The sequence below is a fragment of the Leptodactylus fuscus genome, chromosome 1 (genome assembly GCF_031893055.1).
Source record: "Leptodactylus fuscus isolate aLepFus1 chromosome 1, aLepFus1.hap2, whole genome shotgun sequence".
Taxonomy (NCBI): domain Eukaryota; kingdom Metazoa; phylum Chordata; class Amphibia; order Anura; family Leptodactylidae; genus Leptodactylus; species Leptodactylus fuscus.
In genome coordinates, this window is record NC_134265.1 from 277,366,793 (window position 1) to 277,381,620 (window position 14,828).

The 14,828-nt window shown below is 41.9% G+C and overlaps 1 protein-coding gene across 1 annotated transcript in view; it reads right to left on the reverse strand.

Moving 5' to 3' along the window:
- Positions 1-1,674: 1,674 nt before the first annotated feature.
- RNF150 (ring finger protein 150) overlaps positions 1,675-14,828 on the reverse strand; it is a 118,298-nt gene continuing 105,144 nt past the window's right edge. The window contains exon 7 of the mRNA XM_075257619.1: positions 1,675-3,374. Within this exon, the coding sequence (XP_075113720.1) occupies positions 3,256-3,374 (119 nt within the window). The 3' untranslated portion in view covers positions 1,675-3,255. The remainder of the gene's footprint in view (positions 3,375-14,828) is intronic.

Sequence of the window (14,828 nt, forward strand, 5' to 3'; positions counted from 1 at the left end):
ATTTCTTTACCAACGATCACTGAGGCCACCGAGTGGCTCCTGAATTTGGGCATCAGACAACACAAGTCCAGGGATGGATGACTATGCTTACACCTCTGCCCAAATTGGTCTATGGGCTTTGTATTATTTTCAAATTGTAAAAGTGAAATTTATTTTGATTAGCATTGTATACACCAACCTTTACCCAAAATGTGTTGGAATAAAATCCAATGTATTAAAAGGTGCATGCCTACTAATAAATTTGGCACATCTTAGGCTCATCTGAAATCAGAAAATGAAAACTAATCTTTACGAAAATGTGGATTTGGGCTAGAATGTCTGTGCCTACTTTCTATAGGCAGGGTAAATCTATGAGAAAGATGCTTTGCCACGCCACCTCCTGGATACCTCATATCATGTTTCAGTGGAACTACGGTGTACTTGAAGCCCAACTTGTATCCTACAAAAGGCCGCAATGTTTATTCACGTCCTGCATCATTACCAGACCTCCTCAAAGCTATAAGACTAATAGCTTCTCTGAGAAAAGTCATGGACTTGGGGCCTAATGGTCATATCCTCTCACCTATAGTCTGTTGGAACTAAAAGCATCCAGCACAAAGTAAAACACAAAAGCAAGACAATAATTCTTGTCAAAAGTTGGGACTCTTTATTAGACTATTTTTCCTGGTTTACCTAATCTGGTGGCTTCTACGTTTGCAACATCTCAAATGCGGCTTGTGTAGCAGAAATGTAAGGGATGTGTGTACATGGTGCGGCCCATCCGCATATGCCCGAACTGAACCTGTACTTTCCTTCTGAAGCAACAGCAAGTACAGAAGAGGCCAGAAATGCAGCTGTGACCACTAATTCCCAAACTGCAGCTATACTTACTAGGGCAACAAATGGAAGGTACAGAGGCAGCCCTAAAAATGACTGCACTGTGTAAAGGCGCCTATACTGAGTTTAATGGCATTGGGGGGGGGGGGGGGGTTCCAATTTGGAACAGTAACAAGGGGGCATAACATGACAGAGATATGCTGTGGTAGTACAGTGAAGGTGGTTTTATATTTATATTTAGGGCATATCAGGCTATAGAAACAGAATATACGGTAACTATGGCGCACAAATACTCAGCTAGCTCTCATAACATGGAGTTGCCTAGTTCATTTTTTCTTTAGTTTCTGATGTGATTTGAAGGTGTCATACCTGGTTTTTCCTTTTTGCAAAAATTATAATGAAAGAGGTTGTATAAGACGGGGGGCCCAACGTTACGGTTTTGCAAATCACACCATGTCAATATACATCCGGAAATAATGGCGGTTTCTCTAAGTGTATAATTGAAGCAGAAAGTCTGCAGAGGTAACATCTACAAACGTCCTGTGAAAAGCGCTGCGGGAAAAACCCTGATACGTTGCCGCCACGGTTTTTCCCGGAGTGCATTTTTTTGGGGGGGGAATCGCCACATGGAAGCTTAGCCTATGAATATATGAAAGGTCGGTTTTATCCCCAGAAATGAGGCCATTATTGTCTATGGGTGGTACCTGCTCCCTTCACTGGATGAGATGCAATGCCAGATACCAACATGGATAAAAGCAGCGCTGTTTCTGGAGATGTAAACAAGCGGATTCTCTACTGTCATATAACCCTTAAAATAATACTATATTTTTCTTTCCTTTGGTGACAGCAGCACGACCGTTTAGTTTGGACTAAGTGCGATTGTGGTAGAAAACAATTAGAAGGAAACAATTCTAAGACATGCGACTTTCTAACCGGTGCGGCTAAACTGTACGCAGTGACGAATATTTCCTGTTACCATAGTAACACAATAAGAGGCCTCAACCCTCCTGTTAACTGGCAGGGCAGTCATCAACCTTCTCAGCTGCCGTACAGACCCCATCGGCATTGTATGAATTCAGCTGCACAGCATGTAAAATAATATACAGCGAGATATTCTCCATCCGTGTACCAAGCAATTACCCTTACCCCCTGACGTACTAATAGTTGTGAAATTTACATTTTTCAGTAAAACATCTTTACAATATCATCATTTTTGGCTTTCAACCGGATTTAAGTATTATTATGTTATAGCTAGCAATGTCCAAGTTAATAAATATTAACTATTTTTATGTGGATTTTATAAAAACCTTGTTTCCAGAAAGGGATCCCTCTTATATATGAGTTCAGTGTGGCTGATGTTAATACATTCAATTTCCTGCAAAAATACTTTGCATCCTGGGTCAATATATTGAAGTCCTAAGTAATGGCGCAATGGAATGTCAAGTGTGATATCGTACACAACGCCGGAGCACCTCATTACCATTGCCTTTTTATTCACCGACTAATAGTTATATTCTCTTGAAAAAATATATATTTATTCTTGAAAAAACATATGCCACTCTGTAGTGTAAGCACAATACTGCATACATTTCCATTAAGAGTCAAAAGGACTGGTTCCCCACAGTAAAATGGGGAGAGAGAAAAAAAAAAAAAGAAATCTATTTGCACGGTGTCAAACACTTTAACCAACAATGTTAAAATATGGATGCAAAATTGATGGTGCAGTAACATAATGTGCGCCTTAATTCACACACGTCTGAGCCTCTTTTATGACTCAGAGCAACAGATTGTAATTTTAGTACCTAACAATCTTTATGTAGTTCATGAGAAATGCCAGATCACATGCTACTGGCACGGGCCCTCTAAAGACATTTTCTTCTCAAGTGCTTCTGGGATGGGTGCCCATCCGGTAATCATAGCTTTCTTCCGATAAGAGCAGGGCATGGATTCACGACCATCACAATCTCTTCATGTTGCCTTGGCAGAAAAGCCATTACATAAAAAAAAAATACAAAAACATTTTCTATCATAACCAAGATATTGGTAACTGAATACACGGTTTAAAACTGGGTAAACAACAAAATAGGGATTGTAAAGTTTCTATCTCTTCTTACAAAACAGCATCAAAGATTTCAACTTAGGTCCAGATCTACCATCCACGTCGGGAAAGCCTGCAGATCGATGTCTTGCACACGTGAGGAAATGAGGAGGCCACTGCTCTCATATCAACACAACTTAAGACCCTGCGGGTAAGGAACTGTGCTGAGACAGCAGGCATCTGGCGCTATTGCTTTTTTCATGATCATCCCATAATGGAGTGCACTGGAGACTTATGGTGATGGTGAGTGGTTTTTACTTATTGGAATAGTCCAAACTCCAGGACAGCCGACTGCTTTACACCTTCTATATCTTTCCTATGGAACGCAGCAACAGACCTGCTCATGACTTCACCTCCTCACAGTCCTGGTCAGTGGATAGATCCACATCAGAAAGTCCTACATCTACTGCCATGATGAGAGATATATCAGAGTCGCTGCTGATCGCTGGCTCTTGTTCACCTAGAAGAAGGAAACATTCTGGTCACTGAAGTTAATGTAGATATAATGCAACAAAAAATTTCATGCAAATGTATGAAACTAGATCAGTATATCGTCATAAAAGAATTTTTTGGGAATTTTTTAAGCTATGCCATTAAAGGGATTGTGTAGGAAATTTAAAACATGGCTGCTTTCTTCTCAAGAAGTGATATCATGTCCTTTTGGTCACATGATCATGCTCCAGCTCAGTCCCATTCATTTTAACTGTGACTAATGGATAATGCTATCACTTCCTGTGAAAGAAGAAATCAACCATGTTTTTGAGTCCTGCACAACCCCTTTAAAGAGTGCCTTCATGTGCTTGGAGATGGGTGATATTGTAGGCTATTAGAATCCTGACAGAGATATCGGTGCTGTTTGTTTCGGCACTGATATCCTTCTGCTGTGAAAAGGGTCAGCCTTACAGTCTAGGGTCATCATTGGGCTGTGAGATATGCCCCCCTGATAGTACAAGGCTATGGAAGAGTATTGTTGGGGAGGGGTGTTCCTCACAGCTCCTTACAGCCTAGGATGACCCTAGGCTGTAAGGCTGGCCATTTTGACAGCGGAGGGATATCGGTACTGCAACTAACGGCACCAATATCTCTTGCACCGGGTTCCATACCAGCAAAGTCCACTGAATTCAACGCAATGTCAGCTTTCGAGCGGTATATAATACTGCAGGTTACTGATAAGGGTGGGTTCACACCTACACCCGATCTCCATTTTCAGGTTTCTGTCAACCTGGCAGACTGTGTTTGGCCATGAGCACCTGTGTAAGGGAATTGCTAGGACAGCAATTCCCAGTAACTGTTTAAACCCTGGGACGGGGCACAAGAGACAGTGAGCCCTAAGCTGAAGCCCCCCACTTTCCCTTCCTATTGCCAGACCCTATCCTAGGTAATAGGCGGCAACCACGAAGACAGTCCCTCCCTGAATATGTGAAACACAAAACGCAGACAAGACGAACAACAACAACGGAAGGTCAGCTAGCCAGGGTCCGGTAACAGAAGAGCGATGCAGTGCCAAATCGGAGTCAAGAGAATAGTCAGTGAGGAAAGCCAAAGGTCAAGGATAATAGTATAATCAAAACAGGGACAGTAAGAGCAAGTATGCACACGGCAATAGCAAGCCCTGGTGTGAATGGGAGCCAAGGCTAAATAGGGAGGAAGAACCCGCCCATGGAGTTGACAGGAAGGCAGGCTGTCAATCACAGGGCAAGGCCAGATTAACCATTAGAGGAGCAGAGACAAACAAGGGCAGAAGATGGGTGTGGTGCAAATACAATCACAGCAGTAGAGCCGTGTTCACACAGTGTGACCAAAAACCCTAAGGCATGAACCAAACTGCACACGCCTCCTGCGCCGCAGCACACGAGCAGAGGGCGGTGCAGAGACCCAAACAGGCAGAGATGTTACAACCTGTGAGCGTTTTATGCTCTCTCTCTACGAGAATGACCCCCATTAGACCGTTTATGGAAAGCTGATCCTAATGAAAAGCTATCAGTATTGTGATCCCAGAAATCCCTTTAACTAAATGACATATTATAGATATGTCAGCTCTGCAATCTGCTGTTATCTTTAACACATGGCATTGCTGCTATTTTACACCATTGTTTTTCTACAGTGTCAGTGTACTATGTGCTATATAGCTATGTATAATTCTCTTAACAGCCAGACAACCCTTATAGTTGTGCTCATCTGCTATACATAGTTTATTGAGGATTGTTTAGTTGTAGCTCATTCATGCAAATAACTGAATGCAACAAAAGGTGTATTAACCAGAATTCACATGACATGTCAAAAACAGGACAAATTTACAATATGGACAGCAAAGACGGCTGGGGAGTTGGTAGGTCTTCACAAAAGACTGACAGCCATGGTCAGCCAGAAGCAGTAAAGATCTGTAACTTATGAAAAAGCTAGTAATTGAATTCCTGTGAAAGTAAATATTCAACAATCTATACATCTAATTCATTAATATTAATTGTATAATAGAATTCAAAATAATTCAGCATTTTATTTTAAAGCTGGAGTCCAAGTTTTAGCCAACTCTGACTCCAGAGAAAAGTGTTCTTGACTCCAGATCCACAGCCTTGAGCAAAAGTCAGCAGATTTAGTTAGTGACCGCTCAATGGCTGGGAAGAATCTCCAAGAAGAAAGATGCTGCCTCTGGTATGGCTACATTAGGACACAACATAGATGTTTTATCTAAAAGAGGTGCATTCTTGAGACCTACTCTTGCTAAATTAATCTCAAATACTGTGCAATACAAAGTTATATCATTTTCTATTGAGGTGCCGGGCACACTCTGTCAATGTGCTAGCCATGGTTTTCTCAGCAGGCACCCTGACCCATTATTTCTATGATCCCATACATAAATCCTTGTATTATTTTTATTACAAGCCGAACATGTTACAAAGAGCATGAGTAGAGTCAGATATAGCAAAGCTGATTCTGTAATTGAACTATTTGGCCTGTTATTGTTGTGGTACAGGTCCAGATAACAGTGTACATTTTCCTGAATTCATATTCAAAAGCACAGATAACACATAATGATAGCAGTGAATTGAAATTTGTAGACTCTCTAGATATAAGTATGATGGCCTTAATGCAAGAAGGAACACTCATCTGTGCAATCCAGGAAAGGGAATGGTTAATTGCTACCTTGGCAATAGCTGCACCTCGGTGGCTGGTTGCACACTATGGATGCACAGCATATTCCTTTGTCGATCATCTCTAAGGGAACAGAGCTTGCAAACTGGAAAGTTCACGTATCATACTGGATTAATAATTAATCTGCACAAGAATTGCTAACAGTGTTAGGACTATAAGGGTATATAAAGGTGATTTACTGATATTATTATAGGTGTCAGGGATCCATACCCCCTACTCGACACACAAGAATATGTGACCCTGGGATGTAGCCATAAAGAGGAACTCAAAGCCGACTGCTCATGCCCACGGCCGGAAGCAAAATGCCCGCTTACACAGTAAGCAAGCAGCCATTTTCTTGTGGCCTGTGGGCATGCGCAGTTGGCTCTGCCCAAGGCCTAGATGTTTGACCCCTGGCGCTGGAAGAAGATGGAGGCGGCACTGGAGATTTCTCTCGCAGCATTGGGGATGCCCCCAGTGCTGTTTCAGTGCTTGGGACCGCCTCCAGTGCTGCGAGAGAACTCATTTGCATACCGACGAAAACCAGGATTTTTACCAAATGGCGGCACAGAGAAGACATCTAAATGTAGGAGAAGAATAGCCTTTCTTAACCCCTTCCCGCCGATGGCATTTTTTGATTTTCGTTTTTCGTTTTTGACTCCCCTCCTTCTAAACCCCATAGCTTTTTTATTTCTCCGCTCCCAGAGCCATATGAGGTCTTAATTTTTGCGGGACAAAATTTTCTTGATGATGCTACCATTAATTATTCTATATAATGTACTGGGAAGCAGGAAAAAAATTCAGAATGGGGTGGATTTGAAGAAAAAATGCATTTCTGCGACTTTCTTACGGGCTTTGGTTTTACGGCGTTCACTGTGCAGCCAAAATGACATGTCCCCTATATTCTGTGTTTTGGTACGGTTCCAGGGATACCAAATTTATATGGTTTTATTTACATTTTGACCCCTAAAAAAAATTCCAAATCGGTGTTAAAAAATTTTTTTCTAAAAGTCGCCATATTCCGACGGCCGTAACTTTTTTATACATAGGTGTACGGGGATGCATAGGGCGTCTTTTTTTGCGGGGCCGGGTGTACTTTTTAGTTCTACCATTTTCGGGAAATGTTATTGCTTTGATCACTTTTTATTCAAATTTTTATCAGAATCAAAACAGTGAAAAAACGGCGGTTTGGCACTTTTGACTATTTTTCCTGCTACGGCGTTTACCGAACAGGAAAAATATTTTTATAGATTTGTAGAGCGGGCGATTTCGGACACGGGGATACCTAACATGTATATGTTTCACAGTTTTTAACTACTTTTATATTTGTTCTAGGGAAAGGGGGGTGATTTGAACTTTTAATACTTTTTATATTTTTTTTTTATTATTTTTTTTTTTTGCATTTATTAGACCCCCGAGGGGTGTTGAACCCCAGGGGGTCTGATCACTAATGCAATGCATTACAATGCTAATGCATTGCAATGCATTGCAAAAAATCATCATCTCTGTTGCAGGCAGCATACACCAGCCTGCAAAAGAGAGAATTTGCAGACCGGCTGGGAGCCTTTAACAAGGCTCCCGGCTGTCATGGCAACATGACGTCGGCCCTGGAGCATGCTCCAGGAACCGGCGATCCCTGCCAAAATGGCGGCGCCCATGCGCCGCCAGGAAAATGGCGCCTCCGGCGCCTTTGACAGCAGCGCCGGAGGGGTTAATGCCTCCGATCGGAGCCGGTTGTCTACTGCGGTCGCCATAGTTACAGACCCGAAACGCGCCGTACTATTACGGCGCATGTCGGGAAGGGGTTAAGGCTATTCCTATGTGTGATCCACAAAAAAAAAAAAATCGATTTTAATGGTAGAATCCCTTTAAAGCTCTTGTATATGAATTACAAAATTTATGTTACTTGTGTATTTTATCTACAGGTGCCCATACACATAAGAGCAAAGTTAGCTAAACTTGCTGATTTTTGCAGGACTAGCTAACTTGTCTTATGTATGTAGTGTTGACTTTCATCCAACAGATGCAGCTTATTACTTTCCCCTCCATGAGAATACAAACAGAGTAGATTTAACTGAGTGTGCATGTAAATAGAGATATCAGATTAACCACTTACGGACCGCTCATAGACTATAAATGTCTGGGAAGTGGTTGCCTTGTTCTGACAGGATGTACCGGTACGTCCAATCAGAACACAGCAGCTGCACAAGATCGTGCAGCTGCTTTCACTGGGAGCTGGCTGTAACTTCAGCTGGAGCTACCAGAAAGAAGACAGGGAAGGTTTATTCCCATCCCTGCCTTCTCGATCGCTGTGTATACAGCGCTCAATGAGCGCCGTCCGCCGGGAGCAGCATCTTGTAAGAGCTGCTGGGTCCTACAGGACCCAGATCAGCTCTGCATACCGTATATAGCAGCGTGCAGGAGGCTGTATTCCTCCTGCAACTGGGGCTATATGTACCAGCCTCAGTAGCAGGGGAAATCAGCCTCCCTAACATAAAAAGAAAGTGATCAGATGTCCCCAAAGGTCTCTTATGACCTTATGGGGACACCATCTGAAAAAAAAAATATATAAAAAAATTAAATTAAAAAGTTTTTTAAAAAATGAAATAAAATAATTTAAAAAAATAAGTAAAATAATACACCAATAAAATGACGTTATTAAAGGTTATAGCCGCACCCCCGACTACACCATATAAAATAAAAGTTACCGTAATGGAGAGGAAAAACTATTTTATAAAGTTTTTCAGTTGCACTTTGTGTTATTAAATAAAAAAAATAAAATAAATTGAAAACCAAACACAATTTCCCTCCTATTTTGTTTATATTTCCGCGGATCTAAAAAAAATTAAAACACATTCGAAAATAAAAACAACATACAAATAAAGCCCTATGTGTCCCCAAAAAAAGATGTATGAGAAATGTATGAGTTGTTGTATGAGAAAAATGTTACAGCCCTCTAAACCGCACATACAAAATAAACCTAAAATGTGTCTGGTCCTGGACCACAAAATGGCCCGGTACTGAAGTGGTTAAAAAAGCAGTCTGCTCAATCATATTAATAACCGCATTAATAAGAATGTGACTTTAGAAAAAACAGAGTCCAGCGAAATCCTCCTTGGTTAAAAATATCCTGCTTTTATTTATAACATATTTATTTTATTTTTAACCAAGGAGGATTTCGCTGGACTCTGTTTTTTCTAAAGTCTCATGTGTGTTCGTGTTCCGAGTCGGAGGAACCAAGGAGTATCGTGTGCGATTCCTCAGTACGCCATTAATGAGTGAGTGACCAAAAAATTTCTTTTTTGCCCATTATTTATGGACATTCAAATTGGGCTTTGTGATTGAAATTTTTGCTTCAAGCTGGACATTGCATTGTGATTATTTGCTAGCATAACAGAGCTGTGATTTCTGCTCCCCATCCCTTGAGTTTGCATTAATAAGAAGCCATACTGACTTGTCTAGAACCAAAATGAAGGTGATGCTGATATTAAAACTGACTGCTCACTAAGATATATATGGATCCTATTCATTTCAATGGTAAGTTTTCAGTTCTCAAAACAAATTGTCCATACTGACATACCAGAATGTACTCCACTACTAGAGCTTTTATACTGTTCTTTTAATTATTATTATTATTTTTTTAATGAAATCCCTATAGCAAGGAGAGCACAAGATAACACGTTCACTTCCTGCATAAAAAACAACTAAGACCCCATTTCAAACATACGCCGTAGATAGACGGGAGACAGATGTTAGACAGATGTGAGTAGGAGGCAAATGGAAAGAACAACATGGACATATTTAGCATAACTGTGCTTAAAAGGAATAAATGACAGTCAGCAAAATGTGTATTCCGTAAAAAACCATTTACACCAAAATATACTACCACCAATAAAAAACAAGTCCTGGAGATCTCTTTTCCTTTTTTTCAAGTTTATAAATAATGGGTAAAAGGATAATAATAGAAAGTGTATGTTGGCAAAGTAACTGGGAAATGAAGCATAGGGCATGTTGGATTTCAATATGTACAGTACTTTGCTCCTGAGGCCTGCCAGTTGTATCTGTCAGCAGCTCATCCTCATCTCTTTTTCGGGCAGGTCAGGAAAGACTACTGCTGTCCGACAACTACTTTATGTGCATGACCAGCACTGGTTATATCGGTTTCTTCTGCAGGATAATTGCAGCTATTACAGTTGTATAGGGGCACATACTTCATTTAAGATTTCTAAGGTCAGATGTTGATGTAACCCCCTCACAGGAGTTACTAATGGTTATTTGGCCATAGAAGTGCCTGTTACATGTTATGATAGTTTGTATATGTTGCCATGTTTATTCTGTATTCATTTGTGTAATGTTGTTAAGCTATTGTTCTCTGGTTTCACTTGTCCTAGTGAGCTGTGGTCTCCACAGCAACACACACTATAGTGAGTGGATCTGTAGCTGGGACAGGAAATAGTCATAGCAGGGAGAGGAAGTAGTATTCTGTAAGAGCCAGGGAAGGAGAAGGAGCAAGGAGAAGTGTGGCAGTGGCCATCTTGTGTGTCAGACACTGTTGTGAGGATTGCCACAGCAACAGCAGGACAGAGAAGCTGTGACAGCGCCCCCATCACTATCAGTAAGAGGACAGGAATTACATCAGGCTGAGCAGAGCTATAACCCTGGCAGCCTGCACCGACCTCTACAAGGTAACTGAACCCCTGCAGTATACCAGAAGCTGGATCTGCAGACATCTTAGACTCTCTGCTAATACATGGGAAGGTGTCAGCCAGCTACAAGCCCCTGTGCCACAGCTCACTGCTACAGGACAAGTGACCAGCAGATGCCTGTTACAATAAAGCAGTGAGCACTTCTACTGATCCTGGCCTGGACATTGCCTTCCCTGTAGCTAAGCCCTGGGCAAATGCTCTTTGTTGGAGTAGAGCACTGGCACCCACATCACCATCTCCAGCCCAGGGACCAGCGGGTGTCTCAATACTCCAACTGGCGTCACATCTAACTGACTCTGCCTATTTCCCTGTGCACCTCTCCTGGGAGTTCTGGTGCCTATAAGGTCACCGTGACAGTCCAGCCTCCTGCACGGTTCTCCCGGGGTGGTCACATTTATTATCAAGTACATATATGAAGATGCAGGTTGACTGTTGCTGTACTCGCCAGACTTTTATTAGGAATTTGCATGGACAATAATAATGGTTTCATTGTTAAAATAGCGCCACTTATTTTCAGGATTGTTGTGGTAATGCACACGGCTGTGAAAAGTTTCGGGCAGCATTTAGTTGGTTACAGCAGATTTCAGACCACGGTAACACACTCCTGTGTGGTGACTGTTAGGGGGCGCTCAACTACTGTTGTTAGTATCCATCAGAAGATGTTAACAAAGGACACTAAAATCCTATTGATTTCAATGAGATGTGATCTGCTGTCCGTTAGTGTCCGTTTTCACCAAATCCATCACAGGTCTTTTATTTTGGCGGACATAATAATGCAGGGCGCAGGACTTTTGGCTCCATTCAAAATAACAGACTTATGGCGGTTTATTTATAACGTTAATGTCTATAGCTAACGAACATATGACGGATGGTAATGAAAAGTCGTCAGTTATATCATCAGTTATTTCAGAGATCAGAGCAACATCACCATATAGCCCAGCTGCAACATCCCAACAGGGTACTAGAGCCTACCTTCAGGCTTATGCTCTAATATTGTGATTATTTACATATATCATCATTACATTCATACACAGAATGTTTAAAGGGATTCTATCATTAGAATCCTTTTTTCAGGTCTACCTTTAGATGTCTTCTCCGCGCCGTTGTCCCGGTGATATTCACGGTTTTCACCATATGCAAATTTCAAGTCTCAAACAGCACTGGGGATGTTCCCCTGCGCACAAAGAGCACTTGGGGCGTCCCCTGTGCTGCCTGTAGACTCTCCAGTGACATCCTCCATCTTCTTCTTGTGACCGCCTCTTCTCTGCGTCTTCAGCCGAAAGCGCCGACTGCGCATATGCGACGGCCATTTTCCTGTGAACTCTTACGCAATTGTCTATTCAGCCACAGGAAAATGACTGCCGCACATGCGCAGTCAGCGCTTTCAGTTGAAAACACGGAGAAGAAGCAGTCGCGAGAAGAAGATGGAGGGCGTCGCTGGAGAGTCTGCAGGCAGCACAGGGGACGCCCCCAGTGCTGTTTGAGCGCTGACTCTACAGACTCATTTTCATACAGTGAAAACCGTGAATATCACCGGAACGGCAGCACAGAGAAGACATCTAAAGGTAGGGGAAGAATAGCCTTTCTTAAGGCTATTCCTACGTAGTAGGCCTGCAAAAAAAGGATTCTAATGATAGAATCCCTTTAATTCCAAAAAATCCTTGATGGGCTTTTTTTTTTATCACTATCAACTAATGCTGCAATATTATTTTAACATAATGCTCACAATCTGAGATTATTGTGTAGGCCATTGAGAACTAAATAATCCTTCCTTCCTCCAACACTCCTAATAATAAATATAACCATATTAAAACATGACAGCATGACAGCCACAACCATATTCCAAAACTGTAAAAAAAAAAGAAAAAACCTAAAACAATACATTTACAACCACACAACAAAGTATAAACTGACAGGCTTGTGTTTATGGAGCACAGGAGTTAAGCAAAAGGGGGAGATGGTAAAGAACCATGCATGTGAAACAGGATGAGTCTACATCATGCATATTACATTCTGCCTTGTGATATCATTGCTTTGTATTCTACTGGCACTATCTCCAATTGTAATAAGCTGTATCAGTAAGGGCTCATTCACATCTGCGCCCGGGACTCCGTTATGCACAAAACAGGGCAGGAGACGGAAACCTGCTGGCATATTTAAATCCCATTCAAAAGTCTCCGGCCGTGAGCGTCGTTGAGCGTTCTATACTCTCCGCGGCGAAACCGTTTTTTTTTGTTTTTTTTTTAACCGGACATGGAGTTGGACATGCAGTACTCTGTGTCTGGTTTTAAAAAAAAAACGGTTTCGCCGCAGAGCGCATAAAACGCTCACGGCCAGACTCGGCATGACAGGTTTGCATGCAGAAGACGGAAACCTGATAACGGAGAGCCGAACGCTGGTGTGAACCCAACATAACTGTGTATTACAACATCTTTAGTTTTTAGGGGTTTTCTGAGATTAAGATATTGATAACCTAATGTTAGGATAGGATATCAATATCAGATTGGTGGTGGGCCACTACCTGAACAAATCCCCTTCCACGATAAGCTGTTTTCAGAGACTGTGATTTGGACAAGCACTGCAGCCTATATAGTACTTACTAAGCACAGCGACATTCAATGTATAGCACTGTAGCTATTGCAGTTCATTAACATGAATTGGACTGAGCTGCAAACAGGCGAAGTGGCAGATGAATGTTACATTACATGGCCTGTGAAGTGGAAGTAGCTCTCATGGGAGTGTTAGTCCATGCCCTCGTAATCTGCTGCTTAGATTACTGTAACACCCTTCTCTATGGCCTCCCGACAAATACTCTCGCCCCCCTCTAGTCCACCTTACACTGTGCTGCTCGCTTAATACACCTCTCCCCCTGTTCTTCCTCATCTGCTCCCCTCTGCCAATCCCTTCACTGGCTACCCGTTGCCCAGCAAATTGAGCACAAGTTACTAATGCTGACATACAAATCCATCCACAACTTGTCCCCTCCATATATCTCTGACCTAATCTCCTGCTACCTGCCCATGCATAACCTCAGATCCTCCAAAGACCTCCTACTCCGCTCTGCTCTTATCCAATCTTCACACAACCATCTCCAAGACTTCTCTTGTGCTTCACTCATACTCTGGAACTCCTTACCAAGACACATAAGACTGACCCCCACAATCACAGGCTTCAAGAAGGCCCTGAAGACTCAACTATTCAGGAAGGCTTACAACCCCCAATAACACTACTGTCACCGCACCACCATCTGAACTGTCTCCCCCTCATCTTCTGTCTCTATCCCTCTTCCCTCATAGATTGTAAGCCCTTGCGTGGAGGGCCCTCTACCCCACTGTGCCAGTCGGTCATTGTTAGTATTATATTTGTCTGTATATTTTGTGTATTGTATGTAAACCCTCAAATGTAAAGCACCATGGAATTAATGGTGCTATATAAATAAACAACAATAATAATAATAATAGGAGCACAGCTATAGATTCCGTTAGCTGATCTGTGGGGGTCCCTGTTGTTGAACCCCTGCCAATCTAATACTGCTGATCTATCCAAAGGTCATTAATGTTTTAGTCCCCTTTAAGCCTAATTTACAGAAACTAGAAACGTCCTCTTAAATTAGAGGGTTAAGTCACCCCATGACTGCTCCATAACAATCCACTACATAAGCAGATAAACATCCGTGTTCTCATACAGCCACAGCTTGGGCTGCATTCTCCAGCAAAGATAAGACTTCTCATTTCATCAGCATCCAGGGTCAAGACACTCAATGGACATCAAAAGCATGTGTGAAGCAGACACAGAGTATAGTGACTTTTGCCAATAAAAGAGTATGTATGTAAACATTTGATAGTGCAGGAAATGCGGTAATGTGTCATGTCCTCATTGTATTCATAGTATTGTCACTGTTGTACAAATGTTTCACTTATAATCTTGGTGTCCTCCCTTGCACTGCTAAGCTTAACACTGGGAAAAGCAAAACATAAAACAGATCTTATCTTTCCAACGCCCACTCCACCAAATGTCACAGACTCTTTGGCTCTTTCGTTTAGTTATTTCTTTGGACTTCCTTAATCTTTCTAATA